Below are 20,884 nucleotides of genomic sequence, written 5' to 3'. Positions count from 1 at the left end.
CCTGCGTTACGCAAAAAGGCCGTAGACTTTGGTGCCACCTTGGTACTACCATCACGCACCCAGTGCAACGTTCGTCGATAGTGCAACGCACGTCTTATCTGTGTTTCACTACAACCATTCCGACGAAAGATGACATCAAGATGGGCTAACTCAGCTGATACTCTCAGGGATCGAGAAGGCGTGGGTCCCGTGAACGAGTAAGGATTACCCATTCACTTCTTCTGAACGGCATGTCCATCATACCATCAGCTTTCCTTATGACCAACACCTCAAGGAAGGGAATGCAGCCATCTTTTTGACCTCCATTTCGAAACATTCCGGTGAACTGAATTCAGATGTTATAAAAAGTTGTTCTAATTCTCACTGCCACGGGGCCGAATAACAAAAGTATCGTCTACACGCCGGAAAAAAATACGCAGCTTTCGAAACCACCACAGGACCTCAAAAGCCATCGTCCCCAATGCACGTTCCTCTACCTCTTTGAACGAGTCTGACATCCTAATAAGTTTTGATGTGATCTCTCTCTTCACTCACATTGCTTCGCATGATTCGTTACGATTCATTGAGGTTAGATTTGCTGTTGAATTAACGAAACTATTTCGGCGTGTATTGACTTCCAGTTGCTATTTATTTAATTATGCTACGAGCAGAAAGATGGACCTGCCGTGGAAAGCCCATTGTCACCTATTATTGCCACTTTGTGTCCCTGATTACTAGTTAAAGACGCCACCCTCAGATCACAGGTTCATTTTTTCTAATTTTTTTAATGGACTTCAAATAAAGAGTGACTGAAACAGGAAACCAGTATTATTTGTTTTTTTACATTTTTTCGACTAACGTTACTTCAATTTTTTCAGGTTAAGCGTATCTTTAAACAAATTTTCATTGCTATTCCCTCTTTGCGGCACGATGGAACTGACAGATAACAAACTAGAACCGATGTAAAGTAAGATTACTTTCACTTTTTTAGATGAAGCTAAGTACGGCATTTTCCGAATATTAAAGAATATTGATTTAAATTGGTTGTATTCTCAACAACCTGAAGAGTGATAGATTTATAATACTGTTTGAATCCCTAACGATATTTTTTTCACCTTTCGGCATATTTTTTAAGGAAATAAAAATAGCTTAAAAGGTATCTGCAATATCAAAATATTGTAGCGGTGCCGGCCGGGGTGGCCGAGTGGTTCTAGGCGCTACAGTCTGGAACCGCGCGACCACTGCGGTCGCAGGTTCGAATCCTGCCTCGGGCATGGGTGTGTGTGATGTCCTTAGGTTAGTTAGGTTTAAGTAGTTCTAAGTTCTAGGGGACTGATGACCTCAGAAGTTAAGTCCCATAGTGCTCAGAGCCATTATTGTAGCGGTGCTGCTCTCTACTGCGTTCCTTTTCCCCACAGCTCCTTCAGTTTGATTTTATCCAGACGCCTTTATACTACGTTAGTACTGTGGGTATGTTAGCCACAATAAATAACAAGCATATCAAAATGCTGAATAAGAACTAATTTATTTACTGCTTGTAAATATACACACAACATTAACCTGCACACTGTACAACAATGGAATGTGCCTAGTACCTCAGAGAGAGCTGCTTCATTTATAACCGTGCAATAATACACTAACTCGTTTTTCATAAGCATGTTAGTTCGATGATAATGTTTGGTTTGGGGGGCGCCCGTACAAATTCCCAACCTTTGCTCAGCCCAATCTCGCCACTTTCATGAATGAGGATGAAATGATGAGGACAACACAAACACACAGTCATCTCGAGGCAGGTGAAAATCCCTGACCCCGCCGGGAATCGAACCCGGGACCCCGTGCTCGGGAAACGAGAACACGACCGCGAGACCACGAGCGGCGGACATGTTAGTTCGAGAAATATATCAAATGAACCGAGACTTACTTAGCTAGATTTCAGAAGCAGAAAAGACCAAGGTCACTAGACAGATGCGCTATCCATTACTCCACGCTGACACTGTAGCTTCAATAGCTGCGTGGAATATCCTAGTACGTCTGCCTCGCCGATACGGATTCCAACTCACGCCACAGCCCATGGTGCTTGGTGGAGTGCCCACGTGGCACCACAGCTAGCGCATCTGCTTCGTAAGCAGGAGACCCCGGTTAGAATCTTTTTGCTGCTACGAATTTTAATTCATTGCTTCAGCCTTATCATTAGTGTAGAATAGGGTGAGATTCAATATGTCTCAGAAACGTCAACTGTATATAGTGTGTAAATATTCAGGAACTTGAAACGATGTCATACAAGTACAGAATATCCGTCGGTGCCGGCCGCTGTGGCCGAGTGGTTCTAGGCGCTTCAGTGCGGAACAGCGCTGCTGCTACGGTCGCAGGTTCGAGACCTGCCTCGGGCATGGCTGTGTGTGATGTCCTTAGGTTAATTAGGTTAAATAGTTCTAAGTTATAGAGGACTGATGACCTCAGATGTTAAGTCCAATAGTGCTCAGAGACATTTGAACCATTTTTATCCGTCAGCGTTGAATCTTTCAAGACATGCACTTCACTTTTAACTGCGCGTGTCGGCCGCAGTTCCAAACAAGTTGCAGTGACGGCTTCCCACGTGCACACACTGTCGCGTCGTTACTTGCACTCGTGGATGCAATTACGGGAACTCTTAGCCGTGCTCTCTAGTGCAGCCCAGAAGAAGTTTATGCAGAAAGCGTGAAGGCTTGGCTTGAGATGGCTATCGCCGTTGCGTCACCTCACGCGACACGGCCTGCTCCGTAGATTGCTGCGGGAGCAAGCAGGCATGTCTTGGGAGGGAGAGGGAAAGAACCGCTCCGCAGCGCGCTCTCCATTTCGTCGAGAGGCAGGGGCACGCCTAAAAGGCGGTCATTAACGACCAGCAAGCGCGATGGCGGGCGAACGGGTTAACAAGTCAGTAAAACATCACGTGGGCGGAGGCGAGGCGAAATGTGTTCGTCGGCCGCTCGATCGTTCCAAAGCTGTTGCGCTGGAACCGCACAGTGACTGGTCAGGACGTAGGCAGTGTACTGTTCTCTGCTGAAAAGAGTGTGTGCGACAGGAATGCGGCAGTACGTCGGATGTGCTTTGTGACGTATAGAACAGTAATACGAGTCGCTCTAAAAACATTAGCGAAGTGCATGTCTGTCAACTTTGTACACTACTGGCCATTAAAATTGCTACACCAAGAAGAAATGCAGATGATAAACGGGTATTCATTGGACAAATATATTATACTAGAACTGACATGTGATTACATTTTCACGCAATTTGGGTGCATAGATCCTGAAAAATCAGTACCCAGAACAACCACCTCTGGCCGTAATAACGGCCTTGATACGCCTGGGCATTGAGTCAAACAGAGCTTGGATGGCGTGTACAGGTACAGCTGGCCATGCAGCTTCAACACGATACCACAGTTCAACAAGAGTAGTGACTGGCGTATTGTGACGAGCCAGTTGCTCGGCCACCATTGTCCAGACGTTTCCAGTTGGTGAGAGATCTGGAGAATGTGCTGGCCAGTGTATCCAGAAAGACCCGTAGAGGACCTGCAACATGCGGTCGTTCATTATCCTGCTGAAATGTAGGGTTTCGCAGGTATCGAATGAAGGTTAGAGCCACGGGTCGTAACACATCTGAAATGTAACGTCCACTGTTCAAAGTGCCGTCAATGCGAACAAGAGGTGACCGAGACGTGTAACCTATGGCACCCCATACCATCACGCCGAGTGATACGCCAGTATGGCGATGGCGAATACACGCTTCCAATGTGCGTTTACCGCGATGTTGCCAAACACGGATGCGACCATCATGATGCTGTAAATAGAACCAGGATTCACCCGAAAAAATGACGTTTTGCCATTCGTGCACCCAGGTTCGTCATACAGTGCACCATCACAGGCGCTCCTGTCTGTGATGCAGCGTCAAGGGTAACCGCAGCCATGGTCTCCGAGCTGATAGTCCATGCTGCTGCAAACCTCGTCGAACTGTTCGTGCAGATGGTTGTTGTCTTGCAAACGTCCCCATCTGTTGACTCACGGATGGAGGCGTGGCTGCACGATCCGTTACAGCCATGCGGATAAGATGCCTGTCATCTCGACTGCCAGTATACGAGGCCTTTGGGATCCAGCACGGCGTTCTGTATTACCCTCCTGAAGCCACCGATTCCATATTCTGGTAACAGTCATCGGATCTCGACCAACGCGAGCAGAAATGTCGCGACACGATAAACCACAATCGCGACACGCTACGATCCGACATTTATCAAAGTCGGAAACGTGATGTTACACATTTCTCCACCTTACACGAGGCATCACAACAATGTTTCACCAGGCAACGCCGGTCAACTGCTGTTTGTGTGTGAGAAATTGGTTGGAAACTTTCCTCATGTCAGCACGTTGTAGGTGTCGTTACTGGGACCAACCTTGTGTGACTGCTCTGAAAAGCTAATCATTTGCATATCACAGCATCTTCTTCCTGTCGGTTAAATTTTGCGTCTGTAGCACGTCAACTTCGTGGTGTAGCAATTTTAATGGCCAGTAGTGTATAATTGACTTGTTCACGCGCAAGCGATGCAAATATACAAGGTGTTTATAAAGACCCTTACTGTTTATGTTTTAACATTAAAAATTTTGTTTTTTTTGTGGGTGATATAAAAGAATGTTCACAATAGAAGAAAGAGCATCTGTTGTTGCTGACCGACTGCATCCGGGACTATGTGAGTAACTTTTTTCCTGGGAGATGAGTTGGTCATATATCGCCAAGACTGCGCTTCCCGCTCGCCCGATTTGACGCCAGTGAACTTTTTCATCTGTGGATTTATCAGATCCGAGGTGTATCAAGTGAAAATCAGTAACCTTCAATAGTTCAAAGGCCGCAGTTTTGCAGATGCGGAACAAACAACGCCAGCTACGTTAGCACCGATGTTTCAGGCTACAGATGAACGATGGAACTTGTGCTTGCATCTGCAGGGTCATGACATTGAAATGAATTAAATTTGTATCAGGAAATGTATCAATGTACGTTCATGATGTTTGTAGCCCATAATAAAGTGTTTAAGTGGAAACTGCTAAGTGACACTATAAACTACCTGTACTATTGAATCACCACACCAACTCAGCGTACTGATATTATCGGAATAGTGTCAGCCAGTGTCTTAATTTCTGTAGCTACGATATTGACAGTGAAGGATAAATACACTGCGTGACAAAAAATAAAATAAAATAAAGCATACCGAAAATGTGGCCGCATGTCAGTGTTACTTCTTACTCATACAAATCATCGGTGAATATATAAATGATTACACTTCCGATTCTCTGCGACAAACAGAACGACCACCAGAGCTGGCACAACTCTGAAATATGGAAAGATCTTGATCGCGCAATTCTTTATTAAGCGTTATGCGTTTCAAAATTTTGTCACCAGACTGAAGATTTAAATCAAACTTTAGTAAACAGCTCACGTAAGTGAGCACGTAGACTGAATATAGTGCCATTATCTATTCGAAGTTAACTAGGTTTCCACTGAAGTTTCATTTAAATCTTCAGACTGATGATGAAATTTTGAAACGCACAATGGTTAATAAAGAACTGTGCGATAAAGACCTTCTCGTATTTCAAACTTGTGACGAGTCTGAATGGGTCACCTGCCTCTACCATGGATGTATTTCTCTACCGAGTAATGAGACCACTAGGATGTATTATCGTTGTTGGTGTTTATTGTTGTTACCAGGACTGGCAGGGCATATTAGGGCGTGAACAGCGTCAGATGTCAAGTGAAAGGCCTCGTACACGTACGAGACAGCGTTATCATCACCTGACAGAGCTGGATGGGGCCTGGCAGTGGGCCTCCAGTTACCTGGCTGGTCGAACCGCGCAATGGTCATGATTGTAGGGCATTCAGACGTGACAGTGGCCCGATGTCGGAGTGCATGGGAACGAAAGAGCAGGTACAGGGGAAGACAGCACGTATGAACCACATACGCAAAAACTGGTATACAACGTTTGTTGTTTGTGTTGAAATGAAGCATAACTGCATAAAACATTTATTTGAACTTTTTTTTTTGAATGAATGCCGAAGAAAAATGTTTCTAACCGAAACGACGCAAAGCAAGGAAAGATTCGAGATCTTTAGAAAAATGCTGTGTAGTATGGATCATACAACAAAACAGAGGTTCACAAATAAATTAATCTGCTTGTATATCAAAATTACAAGATGATAAAAACAGTTGGTTAAAAAACTTTTCAAACTCTGCAAGACATTTCTAATTGTTTCTTCGTCAAATTCTCTTAGAAGTCTTTACTTGCAAGTTTCGTTTCTCTGTTGAATCTGTGAAGCAGTTTTAAATTTTCTGTCAAATCGTAAACGAACCAAACCCAATTTTAGCTAGCGGCATTAACCTGGAATCTAAATCTCTCGTGTGTGCAGCAAGCATTTCTTCGTAATTTTCTTCAGATATTTGTTTGAAAAAACCGCGTCCGAGGTGTCGTAGATGTCGCCGTTTCCCTACAGTTCATTTTAATCTCTTTTTTTTTGGTGTAGTACTAGGGACATTAAAACGATCTGCAGCAGTCCTTTCGTTCATTTCGCCTCCTAAAATCGAAACCGCTTGCTTCATTGCAGTCTCGAACCACTGTCCTCGACCCTTACTTTTATAGCTCGTTGCACCTGTCTTTGGTAATGTCTATACCATCCGACTGATATTTCACAATAAAACACGGCGGGAACAGAAACAGGCCCGAGTGAGCGGCATTTCCTTATTAAGATACAATCGGATTACAACAGTTGTGAGTCAACTTACACAGGAGAAGATAAAACGGCTTCTCTAGTCAACCATCACTGCATTCGCCCGTGCCAGAGAGGGTACAAAGTGATACTGTCAAGTGGGTTAATCCTGCCAAGTATTTTTGTAAATGTGACACGACTCCCTAGTCACTGAAAAAAACATCACATACCATCTCAACTCGTTTCTTCCTCTCCTTCTGGGTGCTTCATTTTTTTTTTTGTCGCGCTCTTTAGTTTATTAATTGTGCTTTAGGCGGGAGGGGGCGGTGATAGCTTCCCTGTGATTCTTGCTTACAGTGAGTATTCGATGTGTGCATGGATGTTTCAGGAGAATTTTGACCTATACCACTGACACTGTAAATACAAAAATTGGCAGGAAAAATCAGTGTCAAAGGTAAAGTTCGTCGCCCTTTGTAGGAGAGAAACATTACATAGAACGCGCATGCACACGCATGCATGAAAATAATATTCGTATCAATCACTGCGTACTAAACACAGTGTTTCAATGCATAAACTAAGTTAATGCCAGCAACGAAACACGACGCTACAAATTTACATCAAAGTTTGCCAGCAGAACTATATTTTTCGAACGCAGCCGCGGAACGGTAGGGGGCCAGGAAAGGGGCTTTGAAGTGCTTCATTGCCGTACAAAAGAGTTGGAACTGCCATCATTTTGTAGATTTTCATCTGGGTCTCACTGTGGCTGTCTTTCAACAGTTATAACTCACCTGCACATTCACACGAAAGTAGCTAATTTCCGATGTCTTGGTCGCCGCTTGTGTAATTATGCAGCCTAGGTAAGTACTGATACTTTTACGAGACAGGTGCTACATACGCGTATTTTTTATTTTACATGGTCCTTTCAGGTGATACTACGCTAAAAGTAGTAGAGCAGTTTGATCGTTTTGAAAAAACACTCTCTATTCATATCTGTTCAGACAAATAGTAATAGGTACCAGCAATTTATGTAACACATGAACAGGAATCAGTAAGTAGCGTAAAACGCTCAACGTTTTTAGGTGTACTTACCGATGACAACTTAAACTGAAAGAAGCACATTTCTGAGTTTCTCAAACGAGTATGTTCAGCTCTCTTTGTACGACTGGTAACCTTGGAAACAAAGGAATTAACCTCCTGACATGTCTTGCACATTTCCACTCAACTGTGTCTTATGGAATAATTTGATACGGTAACTCAACACTTAGAAAGAAAGCGTTAACTGCACAAAAGGGAGCAATAAAATGAATATGTGGTGTTTACCCACGGAAGTCCTCTTCAAGAAGCTAGGCATTTTAATTACGCTGTTCAAAAAATGTGTGTGAAATCTTATGGGACTTAACTGCTAATGTTATCAGTCCCTAAGCTTACACACTACTTAACCTAAATTATCCTAAGGACAAACACACACACACACCCATGCCCGATGGAGGACTCGAGCCTCTGCCGGATCAGCCGCTCAGTACATGACTGCAGCGCCCTAGACCGCTTGGCTAATCCCGCGTGGCAATTACGCTCTCATAATACATAAATTCGCTAGTGGAATTCGTCATAAATAATCCATCACAATTATAGAAGAACAGTAATGTTCATACCTACAACACTACAGGGAAAAGTGACCTTTATTACCTATTATTAAGGCTTTCAGTGGCTCAGAATAGAGTCCAATATGCAGCAATAAAAATTATCCTTGAAAATAACTCTGTCAGTTTACAGGGGGCGGCATCATGCAGCACACACTGTTAATAGACCCCGCTAGTGGTCGAGCAGCCGCACTTGCAGCAGCTTTGACACATACTAGTGATGCCGCGTTATCATAGGAGGAGAAGGCGTTCGTGCCCTACAGCATATAAAGCTATTGATAATATTGCTATTAGTATGAAGAATGGAGTAGGTGCCCAAGTGATTTTGCATGGCTCTTCAGTCTTTTGCGGGTGCGTATTGAATTTCACGCTTACGAACGCAGACGATAATAGACATGGTAGTGGTTGTGTTACTGTGGCTGTAGTACGTGGTCCTAAAGTAGACACTGTAGCGGGGCAGGAGACATTTAACAGTCGAGAAATTATTGCTTATCGGGCATTTCAGATGTGTGAAGTCTGAAACAGAGATAGAGGTACATCTTATTATATGTCCACAACGCCGTTAGTTCTCAGGATGAGGAATCATCGTAAAATAAATGAGTCAGAGTCTGTGTCCGAATGGCTTAGAGGAGCTCTTAACTGTAGCAAGATTAAAGCTGTTGGTGATGTAACACATTGTTATAGAAACTTAAATAAACTAGCTATCCCTTCCTTATCTCCCGTGAGATTAAAACAGTCTACACATTGATCTTGCCAGAAGTCGAGTTTGGTAAAATCTCATCTCGTCATCCCAGGGCCAGCGAATACTAAAGGACGGATAATGTAGCCAGGAAGCCCCTACATGTTTGAGGCAAATTACTTTGAAACATCATGTTTAAGGAAGAAGAACGGACCCAAAACTGAAACTTGTGGGACTCTCTTCGTATACAATTAATTAATTATCTTTTGGATTTCCCTGACGATGAGCACATACCTCGAAATATATTGCGGAAATCAAACACTTCAAGCAACACAACAAAAAACCTGTTTATAAATTTCATCAAACGGTCACGGTCGAACAGCAACCGATACGGTTATAAAGTGTTTGGTGGAGCCGCTTCGTCGACTTGGCATCGAGGCGTGGACGGGTGTGCAGCAGCGACAAGTTTGGGCGGCATTCCGCGACCGGCCGTGGAGAAAGTCGCTCCATTTGCAGCGCGCGACTCAGCGGTTGATAGGCTCGTTCTCCTAGCAGGGCAGCCCGGGAGAAGCAGGAGGAGGAGGAGGTGGGTCCACTGCCCGCTCCGCTTGCGACACCTCGCCAGCGCTCAGCGCTCTGCGCTCTACATTGCCCTCTTATATTGTCTCTCCTCTGGACAGCCGCGCACACATTTGCGTTAATATTTCCTGTTCCATTCCGTCTCTCAGTGGTATTCAGCTTTGCGACACACACACTGCTTTATATGATCGTTAGATAACCTGGGCAGTCCAGGAAAGGGATCGCTCACGACTGCGATGTCGTCATCTTTCATTCCCCGCTCACTGAAAAGTATGTGAAGTTTCAGTTAAGTGGTAGTATTACAATGGTAAAGCTGCCATTCCAATTTCTGGTCTATGATCCTCGAAAACTGAAACTAAAATCAAATTTATTGACTTTAGGGGAAAAGAAGTTGTTGTGCGGTCGGAAAATACATGTGATGCAACTTTCCATCCTAGTCAAATCCTGCGCAGCAGCCTCATTTCTTCTTAACTAATCCAACCTACATCCATTTGAACCCCACACTTCTCTTCGGAGCCGAACGACAATTCCTAGATGCCTCATGATGTGTCCTACCAACCGATCCATTCTATTAGTCAAGTAGTGCCATAAATTTCTTTTCTTCCCAACTTAATTTAGTGCCTCTTCGTCAGTTATCCAACCTATCCATCTAATTTTCATAATCCTTCTGTAGCATCCCATTTCAAAGCTACAATTTCCTTATTGTCTGAATTGTGTATCGCCCATGTTTCATTTCTGTGCCATGCTACATCCCCAACAAATACCTTTGTATAAACTTCCTACAACTTAAATTAATATTCATTGTTGACCTCAATCAGTTAGTTTGCTGTCCAAGGTTAGACAGTTACATATTTGACAGACCATTTGGGCGATTCTTTTATCGAAATGATGGAAATTTGTGGCGAGGACTGTGGGACCAAACTGCTGAGGTCATCGGTCCCTATGCGTACGCACTACTTGATCTAACTTAAACTAACTTACATTAACGGCAACTCACGCATCCATGCCCAAGGGAGGACTCGAACCTCTGACGGGGAGAGCCGCACGAACCGCGACAAGACGACCAAGACAGCACGGCTACCCCGCGCGGCTATTGAAATGATGTTGAAAGTGTCAGTTTACAGGGTAATGTATTCATGATTAGTGTTAACATTAATGAACACATTATTTTCAGTCCTAGTCATGCAGCTAGACTTAAAGACACGTTTTGGAGCAGAACGAGTTGTCCAAGAGAAATGATTTTAAATTCGATTTAAAACTTGCTTTTTACTTGTTAAACATTTTATGGCATTGGATAAATGATAAAAAAATTTGTTGCTAACAGTAATTTATCTTGTTGCTAACAGTAATTTATCCTGCTGCTGCAAGTGTGGCTGCTCGACGACTAGCGGAGTCTATTAACAAAGTGTGCTGCATGATGCCGCCCCCTGTAAGCTGACAGAGTGGTTTTCAACAAAATAACCTTAAGAATGAGTGTCTCTAAGTGGAGAAGGATAATTTCAAAGCTAATTAGTAACTTTAGTTTTGATTGGCATACTCCCTTTCATTTGGAGCAATGACTGGCTCATAGGCAACACACAACGCGTATCCACGACGCAGACTGCCTACGCCCTGCCGCCTCTCACTGGTAAACCAATACAAAATGACGGTATCGTCAGTGAACATTTTGTCTAACAAAAGTGATGTATCACCTCTTGACGTTTGGTGCAAAGTTTTTGGAACATCCTGTATATGTGAATGGCCTTCCACTTAACATTCATCAAACAGAATTAGTCCTCTTTACAGACGATACTAGTGCTGCAATAAATCCCTTTAGTGAGAAAACGACAGATTATTAATAACGTTTTTCAAAGAATTATGAAGTGGTTCTCAGAAAATGGACTAAATTCTGAGAAGACACAGCTATATTCAGTTCTTATAACAAACAGACGCATATGAACTACTGAAATAGCACATGAAAAGGAGTCAGCAAACAGGGTAGAAGGCTGTACATTTTTGGGTATACTTATTGATGAATACTTTAACTAGAAGTACCTTATCACTCATCTGCGCAAGAAATTGAATTCAGCTTCTATAACTCTTCATGTAATTGCTAGTCTTGGAAACAAACATATGAATCTCTCGAAATATTCTGGGTATTTTCACTCAATAATGTCTTACGGAATAATTTCCTGGGAGAACCCATCATTTACGAAGAACGTACTGATTTAGCCAAAACGAGCGATTAGAATAATATGTCGTGGTCATTCGCGGTCGTCATGTAGGTACCTCATCAAGTACTTTGGCATTTTAACTGTGGCATTACTATAGATATATATCCGCTAATGAAATTTGTCATGAATAAGCCATCACATTTTGAGACGGATATTGACGTCCATGCCTAAAACACTAAAGGAAAATTGACTTTTATTACTTATTATTAAAACTGTCAGTGGGTCAGAAACGAACTCAATATATAGCAACAGAAGTGTTCTATAATTTGTGCATAACAATAAATGTCTGATAAGTAGGAAAACTAGTTTTAAATCTAACCTAAATTTCTTCAGTTCCGTGGACATACTTTATTTAAAAACTGGTAGTCTGTAAAAAAACTTATTTTTAAGTGTAGCCGAATGAATGGAACTAAAAATATGTTAATTAATATTAACACTATTCATATGTACATACACCAGCTGTAAAATGCTCTGGATGTCGGTAATAACAGATAATGATATCGGTAAAGGTTTCAAGGTTTCTCGAGAAGACTATCTGAAGAAAATATGATAACAAATCTCGATGATTTGCCATGAATAGAAATTGCAGAAGTGGCCATCCCACAGTTGGTAGTTTGGGTACCCAAAAACCATGATTATTTCGGTTGTATCTTGATAACGCATAAAGATTTTCGAAAACGGGAAAATGGCGTTTATAGATAAATGTTTAAAAATACACAGTTAAAATTTGAGCCATTTGCTACCGTTAGTTATTTAGATAATTGCTGCCCACTGTGCAAAAACGGCCAAAAACCGGTTTTTGCTGTTTTCTGCCTAAGTACGGTAACCTTGAACTTCTGGATCTTGATAACGCATATTGATATCGGAAAAGTTCCGGAGTTCCCGGAGAACATCATCTTAAGAAAAATGTAAACTTTCGGCGATTCGCCATGAATAGAAATTAAGCAATTGGTCATCTCCACAACGGGTACTTTCGCTACCTAAAAATCATGGCTTTTCGGAATTTTCTCAAGAAACGCCCATGAACAAATGGTGCTTTTATAAGCCGCCTAAGGTCCACGATTGACCACACTCAAAGTAAAAGAACGGACCGGTTTGCTCAATTTACCTGGCCTGGGCGATGTGTGTAATTTTTAAACTTTGACCCTGTACTTTAGGATAGTTACCGAATGGCCGTTCTCCCGATAGATATACAAATGATTGCTTCGTCAAGGACTATCCAAAACACTTGATCTCCTATCTCTGTGAATAACAAAACCTGAGATATGATATCCCGAAAAATCTCGTTTTCGCGCGCGGGGTTTTGGAACACTCTGGTGCCGTGCACGGAGAGATGGGTACATACATATCCTGTAAACTGACTTTTTCCGCATTATTTCAATAAAAGAATCGTTCAAATGAACTATGGGACATGTAACTAACTAACGTGGATTTTACTGTATTATTTCTTTAGTACAACTCTATAAACTGTGTAAGCTCACTATACAAAGTACTAGTTAGCCCCTTCAAAGACCACGCTGACCGCTTTGGAGCGTTGTAGATTGTGTATAACTGATATCAGGCCGTCATCTAACCTTCCACCACTGGCGTAAATCGTGGCAGTGAAACGGAGTGTATTTGCGAGTCGGTGTACTGAATCTGCGCAGTAAGGTGCGTCCCTAAGGAGGACACGTGACAGAATGGCAGGAAGGAGCTATCGTGTTTGGACGTGACCGTGACCACACAGTGGATGAAACTGACTGTTTCGTATGCGGACCATCCAACGTGTCCGCAAGGAATAGAGCCGCACAGGGTAGCCGCGAAGTTTGAGGCGTCTTGTCACGGACCGCGCAGCTCCCCCCGTCGGAGGTTCGAGTCCTCCCTCGGGCATGGGTGTGTGTGTCGTCCTTAGTGTAAGTTATTTTAAGGTAGATTAAGTAATGTGTAAGCTTAGGGACCGATGACCTCAGCAGTTTGGTCCCATAAGACCTTACCACAAATTTAATTTTGAGGAACAGAGTACCACTCTTAGCCATGTAACAAGGCGTAAGAATGATAATCGGGAAAAGAAAATAACCGGCAGCGCGGTGACGGATGACGTTCCTCTTCAGTGGCAATCTGTTTCAAACCCGGCAGGAACTGCTGCTGTCAGTCAGTGCAGGTCCATCTGAACCATTTCCAAGCAAAAATTGCGAACGGAACTGTTTGCAGTGGACAGATGGAATTAGGTACCTCGCAAAAGCCCATTATTCACAGCAGAATCTAAAATTGCACGTCTTCAATAGGCGAAACAACACAAGAAACTGGACAGTAGTTGACTGGAAGCGTGTAGCGCGGTCTGACATTTCCTGATTTTGCCTTTTTTAAAAATTATCCAGGGCTTCGAATGCTCTTGTGTTCGAATAAGACGTTTGAAATATCTTCGCACTAAGGAAAGATCGAACACAATTTTCAAAGAATAACTTTATTGAATCACGAAGAGAAGAGAAATTAGGCCTAGTACAGAGGTTTATAGATAGTCATTTTCCCCTCGCTTCATTTGCGAGTGGAACGAGAGAGGGAATGACTAATAGTGCTCCTAGGTAAAGTCCGCCAAGCACAGCATAATGACTCGACCGGGTCACTGTGAAGAGCGCTGCTCTTTTTCGAGTTAATTGCACCCGAGGGCCAATGGCCAAGACGCCACCCCGCCAATGGGGCTAACGGGACGCTCATCACGGCGAAAGGGAGAGCAGAGTTGCGAAAGAGCACTCGGTTGAGCGGCTGTCGTAAGTCAGGGTCCGCGTGCCTCATAACCTGATGGGTGAATATGTATATATCCTTTTATGTATGTTGCTTGTTAATAATAAGTGCTTCTCTAGATATGTTATCGTTCATTGCAATCCGAATGGATCCGAACCATTCTACAGTCCCTTAAATTCCCGGTCCCTCGGTAAAATTGGCTGTTCAAATTTCCGACTGAAGACTTTAACACGGAGAATGTAATGGGTAACAGTTATTGAACTATTTGAAACAAAATCGTCATAGCTTCTGAACGGTTTGCATTACGACGTGGAAAACTGAAAAAAAAAAATGGTTCAAATGGCTCTAAGCACTAACTCTAAGCACTCCGTTATCTGAGGTCATCAGTCTCCTAGACTTAGAAATACCTAAACCTAACTTACCTAAGGACAGCACACACATCCATGCCCGAGACAGGATTTCAACTTGCGACCGTAGCAGCAGAGCGGGTCCGGACTGAAGCGCCTAGAACCGCTCGGTCACAGCGGCCGGCCGTTCAAACTGCACCGTTGGCCGCGGGACATGATGGAAATTAGAATGCGCTGTATGGTTTGGCTTAGCGACTAAGTCCACTTTCATTTGAATGGGTTAGTCAATAAGTAAATTGGCGCATTTGGGGGACAGAGAAACCGTATTTCGCGATCGAGAAGCCTCTTCACCCTCAACGGGTGGCTGTGTAGTGTGCAATGCCCAGTCACGGACAATCGGTCCGACATTCCTTGATGGAACGGTGACTACTGAACGCTACGTGAAGCTTTTGGAAGATGAGTTCAGCCCCATATTCCAATGTGACCCTGATTTCGACAATATGTGGTTCAAAGCAAGACGGAGTCGACCCCATCGAAGTAGCACAGCGTTTCATGTCCTTGAGGAGCACTTTGGGGACAGCATTCTGGCTCTGGGATGCCCAAAGGCCATTCGCATGGGCCTCGATTGGCCGCCATATTCTCCGGATCTGGACACATGCGACTCCTTTTTGTGGGGCTATATTGAAGACAGGGTGTACAGCAATAACCCCCAAACCAGAGCTGAGATGAAAGCAGCCGTTCAGGAGGTCATCGACAACATCGATGTTCCGACACTTCAGGGGGTCATGCAGAATTTCGCTATTCGTTTGCGCCACATATTCGCCAATGATGGCACGCATATCATACATGTTGTTGTGGTTTTCAGTCCTGAGATTGGTTTGATGCAGCTCTCCATGCTACTCTATCGTGTGCAAGCTTCTTCATCTCCCAGTACCTACTGCAACATACATCCTTCCGAATCTGTTTAGTGTATTCATCTCTTGGTCTCCCTCTACGATTTTTGCCCTCCACGCTGCCCTCCAATACTAAACTGGTGATCCCTTGATGCCTCAGAATATGCCCCACCAACCGATCCCTTCTCCTAGTCACGTTGTGCCACAAATTTCTCTTCTCTCCAATTCTCTCCTCATTAGTTATGTGAGCTACCCTTCTAATCTTCAGCATTCTTCTGTAGCACCACATTTCGAAAGCTTCTATTCTCTTCTTGTCTAAACTATTTATCGTCCATGTTTCACTTCCATACATGGCTACACTCCATACAAATACTTTCAGAAACGACTTCCTGACACATAAACCTATACTCGATGTTAACAAATTTCTCTTCTTCAGAAACGCTTTCCTTGCCATTGACAGTCTACATTTTATGTCCTCTCTACTTCGACCATCATCAGTTATTTTGCTCCCCAAATAGCAAAACTCCTTTACTACTTTAAGCCTCTCATTTCCTAATCTAATTCCTTCAGCATCACCCGATTTAATTCGACTGCATTCCATTATCCTCGTTTTGCTTCTGTTGATGTTCATCTTATATCCTTCTTTCAAGTCACTGTCCATTCCGTTCAGCTGCCCTTCCAGGTCCTTTGCTGTCTCTGACAGAATTACAATGTCATCGGCGAACCTCAAAATTTTTATTTCTTCTCCATGAATTTTAATTCCTACACCGAATTTTTCTTTTGTTTCCTTTACTGCTTGCTCAATATACAGATTGAATAACATCGGGGAGAGGCTACAACCCTGTCTCACTCCCTTTCCAACCACTGCTTCCCTTTCATGCCCCTCGACTCTTATAACTGCCATCTGGTTTCTGTACATATTGTAAATAGTCTTTCGCTCCCTGTATTTCACCGCTGCCACCTTCAGAATTTGAAAGAGAGTATTCCAGTCAACACTGTCAAAAGCTTTCTCTAAGTCTACAAATGATAGAAACGTAGGTTTGCCTTTCCTTAATCTATTTTGTAAAATAAGTCGTAGGGTCAGCATTGCCTCACGTGTTCCAACATTTATACGGAATCCAATTGATCTTCCCCGAGGTCGGCCTCTACCAGTTTTTCCATTCGTCTGTAAGGAATTCGTGTTAGTATTTTCCAGCCGTGGCTTATTAATCTGATAGTTCGGTAATTCTCACATCTGTCAACATCTGCTTTCTTTGGGATTGGAATTATTATGTTCTTTTTGAAGACTGAGGGTATTTTGCCTGTCTCAGACATCTTGCTCACTAGATTGTTGAGTTTTGTTAGGGTTCGCTCTCCCAAGGCTGTCAGTAGTTCTAATGGAATGTTGTCTACTCCCGGGGCCTTGTTTCGACTTAGGTCTTTCAGTGCTCTGTCAAACTCTTCACGCAGTACCATATCTCCTATTTCATCTTCATCTACATGTCAGACCTAAATGCGAATATCTGTAGTGATATTTTCGTGTTGAATATAGTGTGTGCACGCAGTAGTTTGCAACTAATTTACTTTTTTCCATGTTCAAAGGGGGTTCAAAGGGTTCTGAGCACTATGGGACTCAACTGCTGAGGTCATTAGTCCCCTAGAACTTAGAACTAGTTAAACCTAACTAACCTAAGGACATCACAAACATCCATGCCCGAGGCAGGATTCGAACCTGCGACCGTAGCGGCCTTGCGGTTCCAGACTGCAGCGCCTTTAACCGCACGGCCACTTCGGCCGGCTTTTCCATGTTGTTCAATAACTGTAACCCAGTATCTGTATATGTATATGTAGACGATGCGCCAGCTCCTATGGCATTTCGTTGACGTTTTCGGTTTTCTGCTTGTATCTGCAGAGGACGTCAGATGACTCGCCGAGGTCTTCGCGGGGCAGCCGCAAGTTCGACAGCACGAGCGCGCGCGAGGAGCTGGGCGTGTCGGCCGCGGACTGGGAATCGGCCGTGACGCCGTCCCTGGGGGCGGCGCGATCCGCCGGTTCCCGCAGGGGGCCGTCCGCTTCCAGGGGGCAGTCACAGCAACAGCCCCAGCAGCAGACCGCCTCCAGGAGGAGACCGGCCGCCCCCGTCGCTCGCCCCAAGATCGACCTGCAGGTACGGACACGAGAAACCGACCCGTTTAAACCGATACCGGTATTTTAGTTCTGGGTAACCGGTATTTTTCGGTATTTGTTTAATCTCGGCTGCAACAGCTTTGTTTTTCATTTTTAGGTTTCCGTACCTCCTCAATCTATGAAAAGAGAACCCTTATAGGATAGCTTTCTCGCCCATCTGTCTGTCTGTTTGTCTGTATGTTCGATGCCAGAATGAGATTTTCACTCTGCAGCAGAGTGTGCGCTGATATGAAACTTCCTGGCAGATTAAAACTGTGTACCGGACCGCGACTCGAACTCGGGACCTTTGCCTTTCGCGGGCAAGTGCTCTTGCATGTTCGATTGTCAAGAACCCTTTTTCTCAAGAACCGGTAAATATATCAAGTTCAAATTAATGGAACCATCAAGATTTTCGATTCCTTGACAGTGTAAAAACTTTGAGCTTCTAAGTCAATTCAATCAGAAGATCAGGCCATTTATGTCAAGGTATTTGATACTTGAACTCGCACATCAAAGCCTATAGGATACTTCCCGTTGACCTAGAATCATGAAATTTGGCAAGAAGCAAACTTTTTTCTGTACGGAATGATGTAGACTCTCTGATTCTGTCATTTTAAAATAACATGATGATGGATTATGACAATTTCTTGAGTCCTCTCCATTAATAAAGCAGCCTGTTAGGCCAAAGGCTTCTTTTTGCCACCGTAGGATCCCTGTAGCAGCTGACTCCTTGAATTTTTCAGATTGCCATTCCCGATAGATGCTGGCACACAATGATCTAAGCAGAATGCCTATCGAAAGCCAGTGTACTTCCTTAGAGTACATCTCTACTCCTCCTATGTTCCATTATACCTTTGGGTTTTCTAAAAAATATGGTTCAAATGGCTCTCAGCACTATGGGACTTATCTACTAAGGTCATCAGTCCCATAGAACTTAGAACTACCTAAACTTAACTAACCTAAGGACATCACACATATCCATGCCCGAGGCAGGATTCGAACCTGCGACCGTAGCGGTCGCCCGGTTCCAGACTGTAGCGCCTAGAACCGCTCAACCACCCCGGCCGGCTAAACAATTCCTTCTTTTGTGTCGTAGCCATCTCGATTGACCAAAAAAGCTTATTCCCACTGATTTGAGGCGGGATGTTACATTCGAGAGCAAGGAATCTCTCTAAAGCTAGAAGACAAAAAATTTGAGATACTACCAATACTAAAGTCTACGCTCAGGCGTGTGAAAGAGGGGTTGATGATGTGGGATACGGTGACATAACATTTGAAGTATTCATTGTGCTTGAAATCTTATGGGACTTAACAGCTAAGGTCATCAGTTCCTAAGCTTACACACTACTTAACCTAAATCATCCTGAGGACAAACACACACACCCATGCCCGAGGGAGGACTCTAACCTCCGCCGGGACCAGCCGCACAGTCCATGACTGCAGCGCCTAAGACCGCTCGGCTAATCCCGCGCGGCCAAGTATTTATTAGGTCTCTTTGAAGGGTCGCACTGGAATACTTCCAAGAATGAGAACATCATCTGAAAATAAAGTTATAATTATCATTGAGATGTTGATTCAATAATTATTACAATAAAAAAATAATGAAAAATCATTATCTGTGATACAAACACAAGTTCTTAATCTGAATAGTTGATATATTTTGTTATCTTAGCTGTGAAAGCTAGTAATATAGTAACTAGTTTAACGAAGAAAGAACAAAATATGAGAAACCCATCACTTTGGCCAAAAAAATGCATGCATGTCCAAAACAACTTAGCATCGTAGTCAGAATAACACAGGCACTGCAGTATCGTATCCCGTTGTTGCAGTCGCTGGAGGTAGAGCAGGTGGCGGCGTCTTCGGTGATAGCTCCGGTGACGCAGCAGTTCGTCTCGCGGCGCCCCTCTGCGGAGAAGGGCCGCTCGGCGCCGGCGCCGGCGGTGGCGGCGCGCCGCAGGGACGTGGAGGCGCCGGCGGGCGCCGCCCCCGAGTCAGCGGCCCCCACCCGGCGCCGGCCGCAGCCCAGCAGCGACGCAGACCTGGCGGCCGTCGCGTTCGAGCCCACCTCCTACACCCGCCGCCGCCCCTCTCCGTCCGCCTCCAGCAGCGAGCTGTCCGGCGGCACCTACGAGGGCTCGTCTTCCAGCCGCAGGCGGCCCGCGGCCGCGCCACCCACCGCCGCCCCCGCACCTGTCGCCGAGCCCCCTGCGCCTCCGTCGGAGCCGTCCACTACGTCGACGACCACCACCACTAGCACTACCACTACAGCGGCGCCAGCTCCGGAGACACCTTCCATTCAAGAAAGGGTAAGACTGCAAAGCACCGTTTCGTGCTGCCCACTTCCATTCTCATCCAGTAAAGCCGAAACTACACCTCGAGTTCCTCAACGAAGCGTGATAGGCCCTCTGCTGTTCATTATCTATACCAGGGCCGGCCACGCCGTGCCAAATATCACTCGGGACGAGCGTGCAAACATGGGCCGGCCAAGGCTCAGCTTTTGGGGTCATCACTCTTCTGACTGGTTTGATGCGGCCCGCCATGGATTCCTCTCTAGACCAACCTCTTTATCTCAGAGTAGCACTTGCAACCTACGTTCTCAATTACTTGCTGGATATATCCCAATCTCTCTCTTCCTCACAGTTTTTGCCCTTTACAGCTCCCTCTAGTACCATGCAAGTCATTCCCCCACATCTTAACAGATGTCCTGCCATCCTGTCCCTTCTCCCTGTCAGTGTTATCCACATATTTGGAAATTTGTGCTAAAAAATGCTATAACAAATGGTTCAAATGGCTCTGAGCACTGTGGGACTTAACTTCTGACGTCATCAGTCCGCTAGAACTTAGAACTACTTAAACCTAACTAACCTAAGGACATGACACACATCCATGCCCGAGCCAGGATTCGAACCTGCGACCGTAACTGTCGCGCGGTTCCAGACTGTAGCGCCTAGAACCGCTCGGCCAC

General features: G+C 44.4%; 1 protein-coding gene and 1 non-coding gene across 2 annotated transcripts in view; both read left to right on the top strand.

The window, feature by feature from the left end:
- LOC126252285 (mucin-5AC-like) overlaps positions 1–20,884 on the top strand; it is a 519,485-nt gene that overhangs the window by 232,629 nt on the left and 265,972 nt on the right. Inside the window, exons 3-4 of the mRNA XM_049953159.1 lie at positions 17,666–17,920; positions 19,749–20,225. Coding sequence (XP_049809116.1) covers positions 17,666–17,920; positions 19,749–20,225 — 732 coding nt within the window. The remainder of the gene's footprint in view (positions 1–17,665; positions 17,921–19,748; positions 20,226–20,884) is intronic.
- On the top strand, positions 1,170–1,253 carry Trnas-gga (transfer RNA serine (anticodon GGA)). Its single transcript is given in 2 exon segments — positions 1,170–1,209; positions 1,219–1,253. It is a non-coding gene; the product is annotated as a tRNA-Ser (tRNA).

The sequence above is a fragment of the Schistocerca nitens genome, chromosome 4 (genome assembly GCF_023898315.1).
Source record: "Schistocerca nitens isolate TAMUIC-IGC-003100 chromosome 4, iqSchNite1.1, whole genome shotgun sequence".
Taxonomy (NCBI): domain Eukaryota; kingdom Metazoa; phylum Arthropoda; class Insecta; order Orthoptera; family Acrididae; genus Schistocerca; species Schistocerca nitens.
The sequence above is the reverse complement of the archived record's forward strand: the minus strand, read 5'-3'. Positions and strand labels throughout refer to the sequence as shown.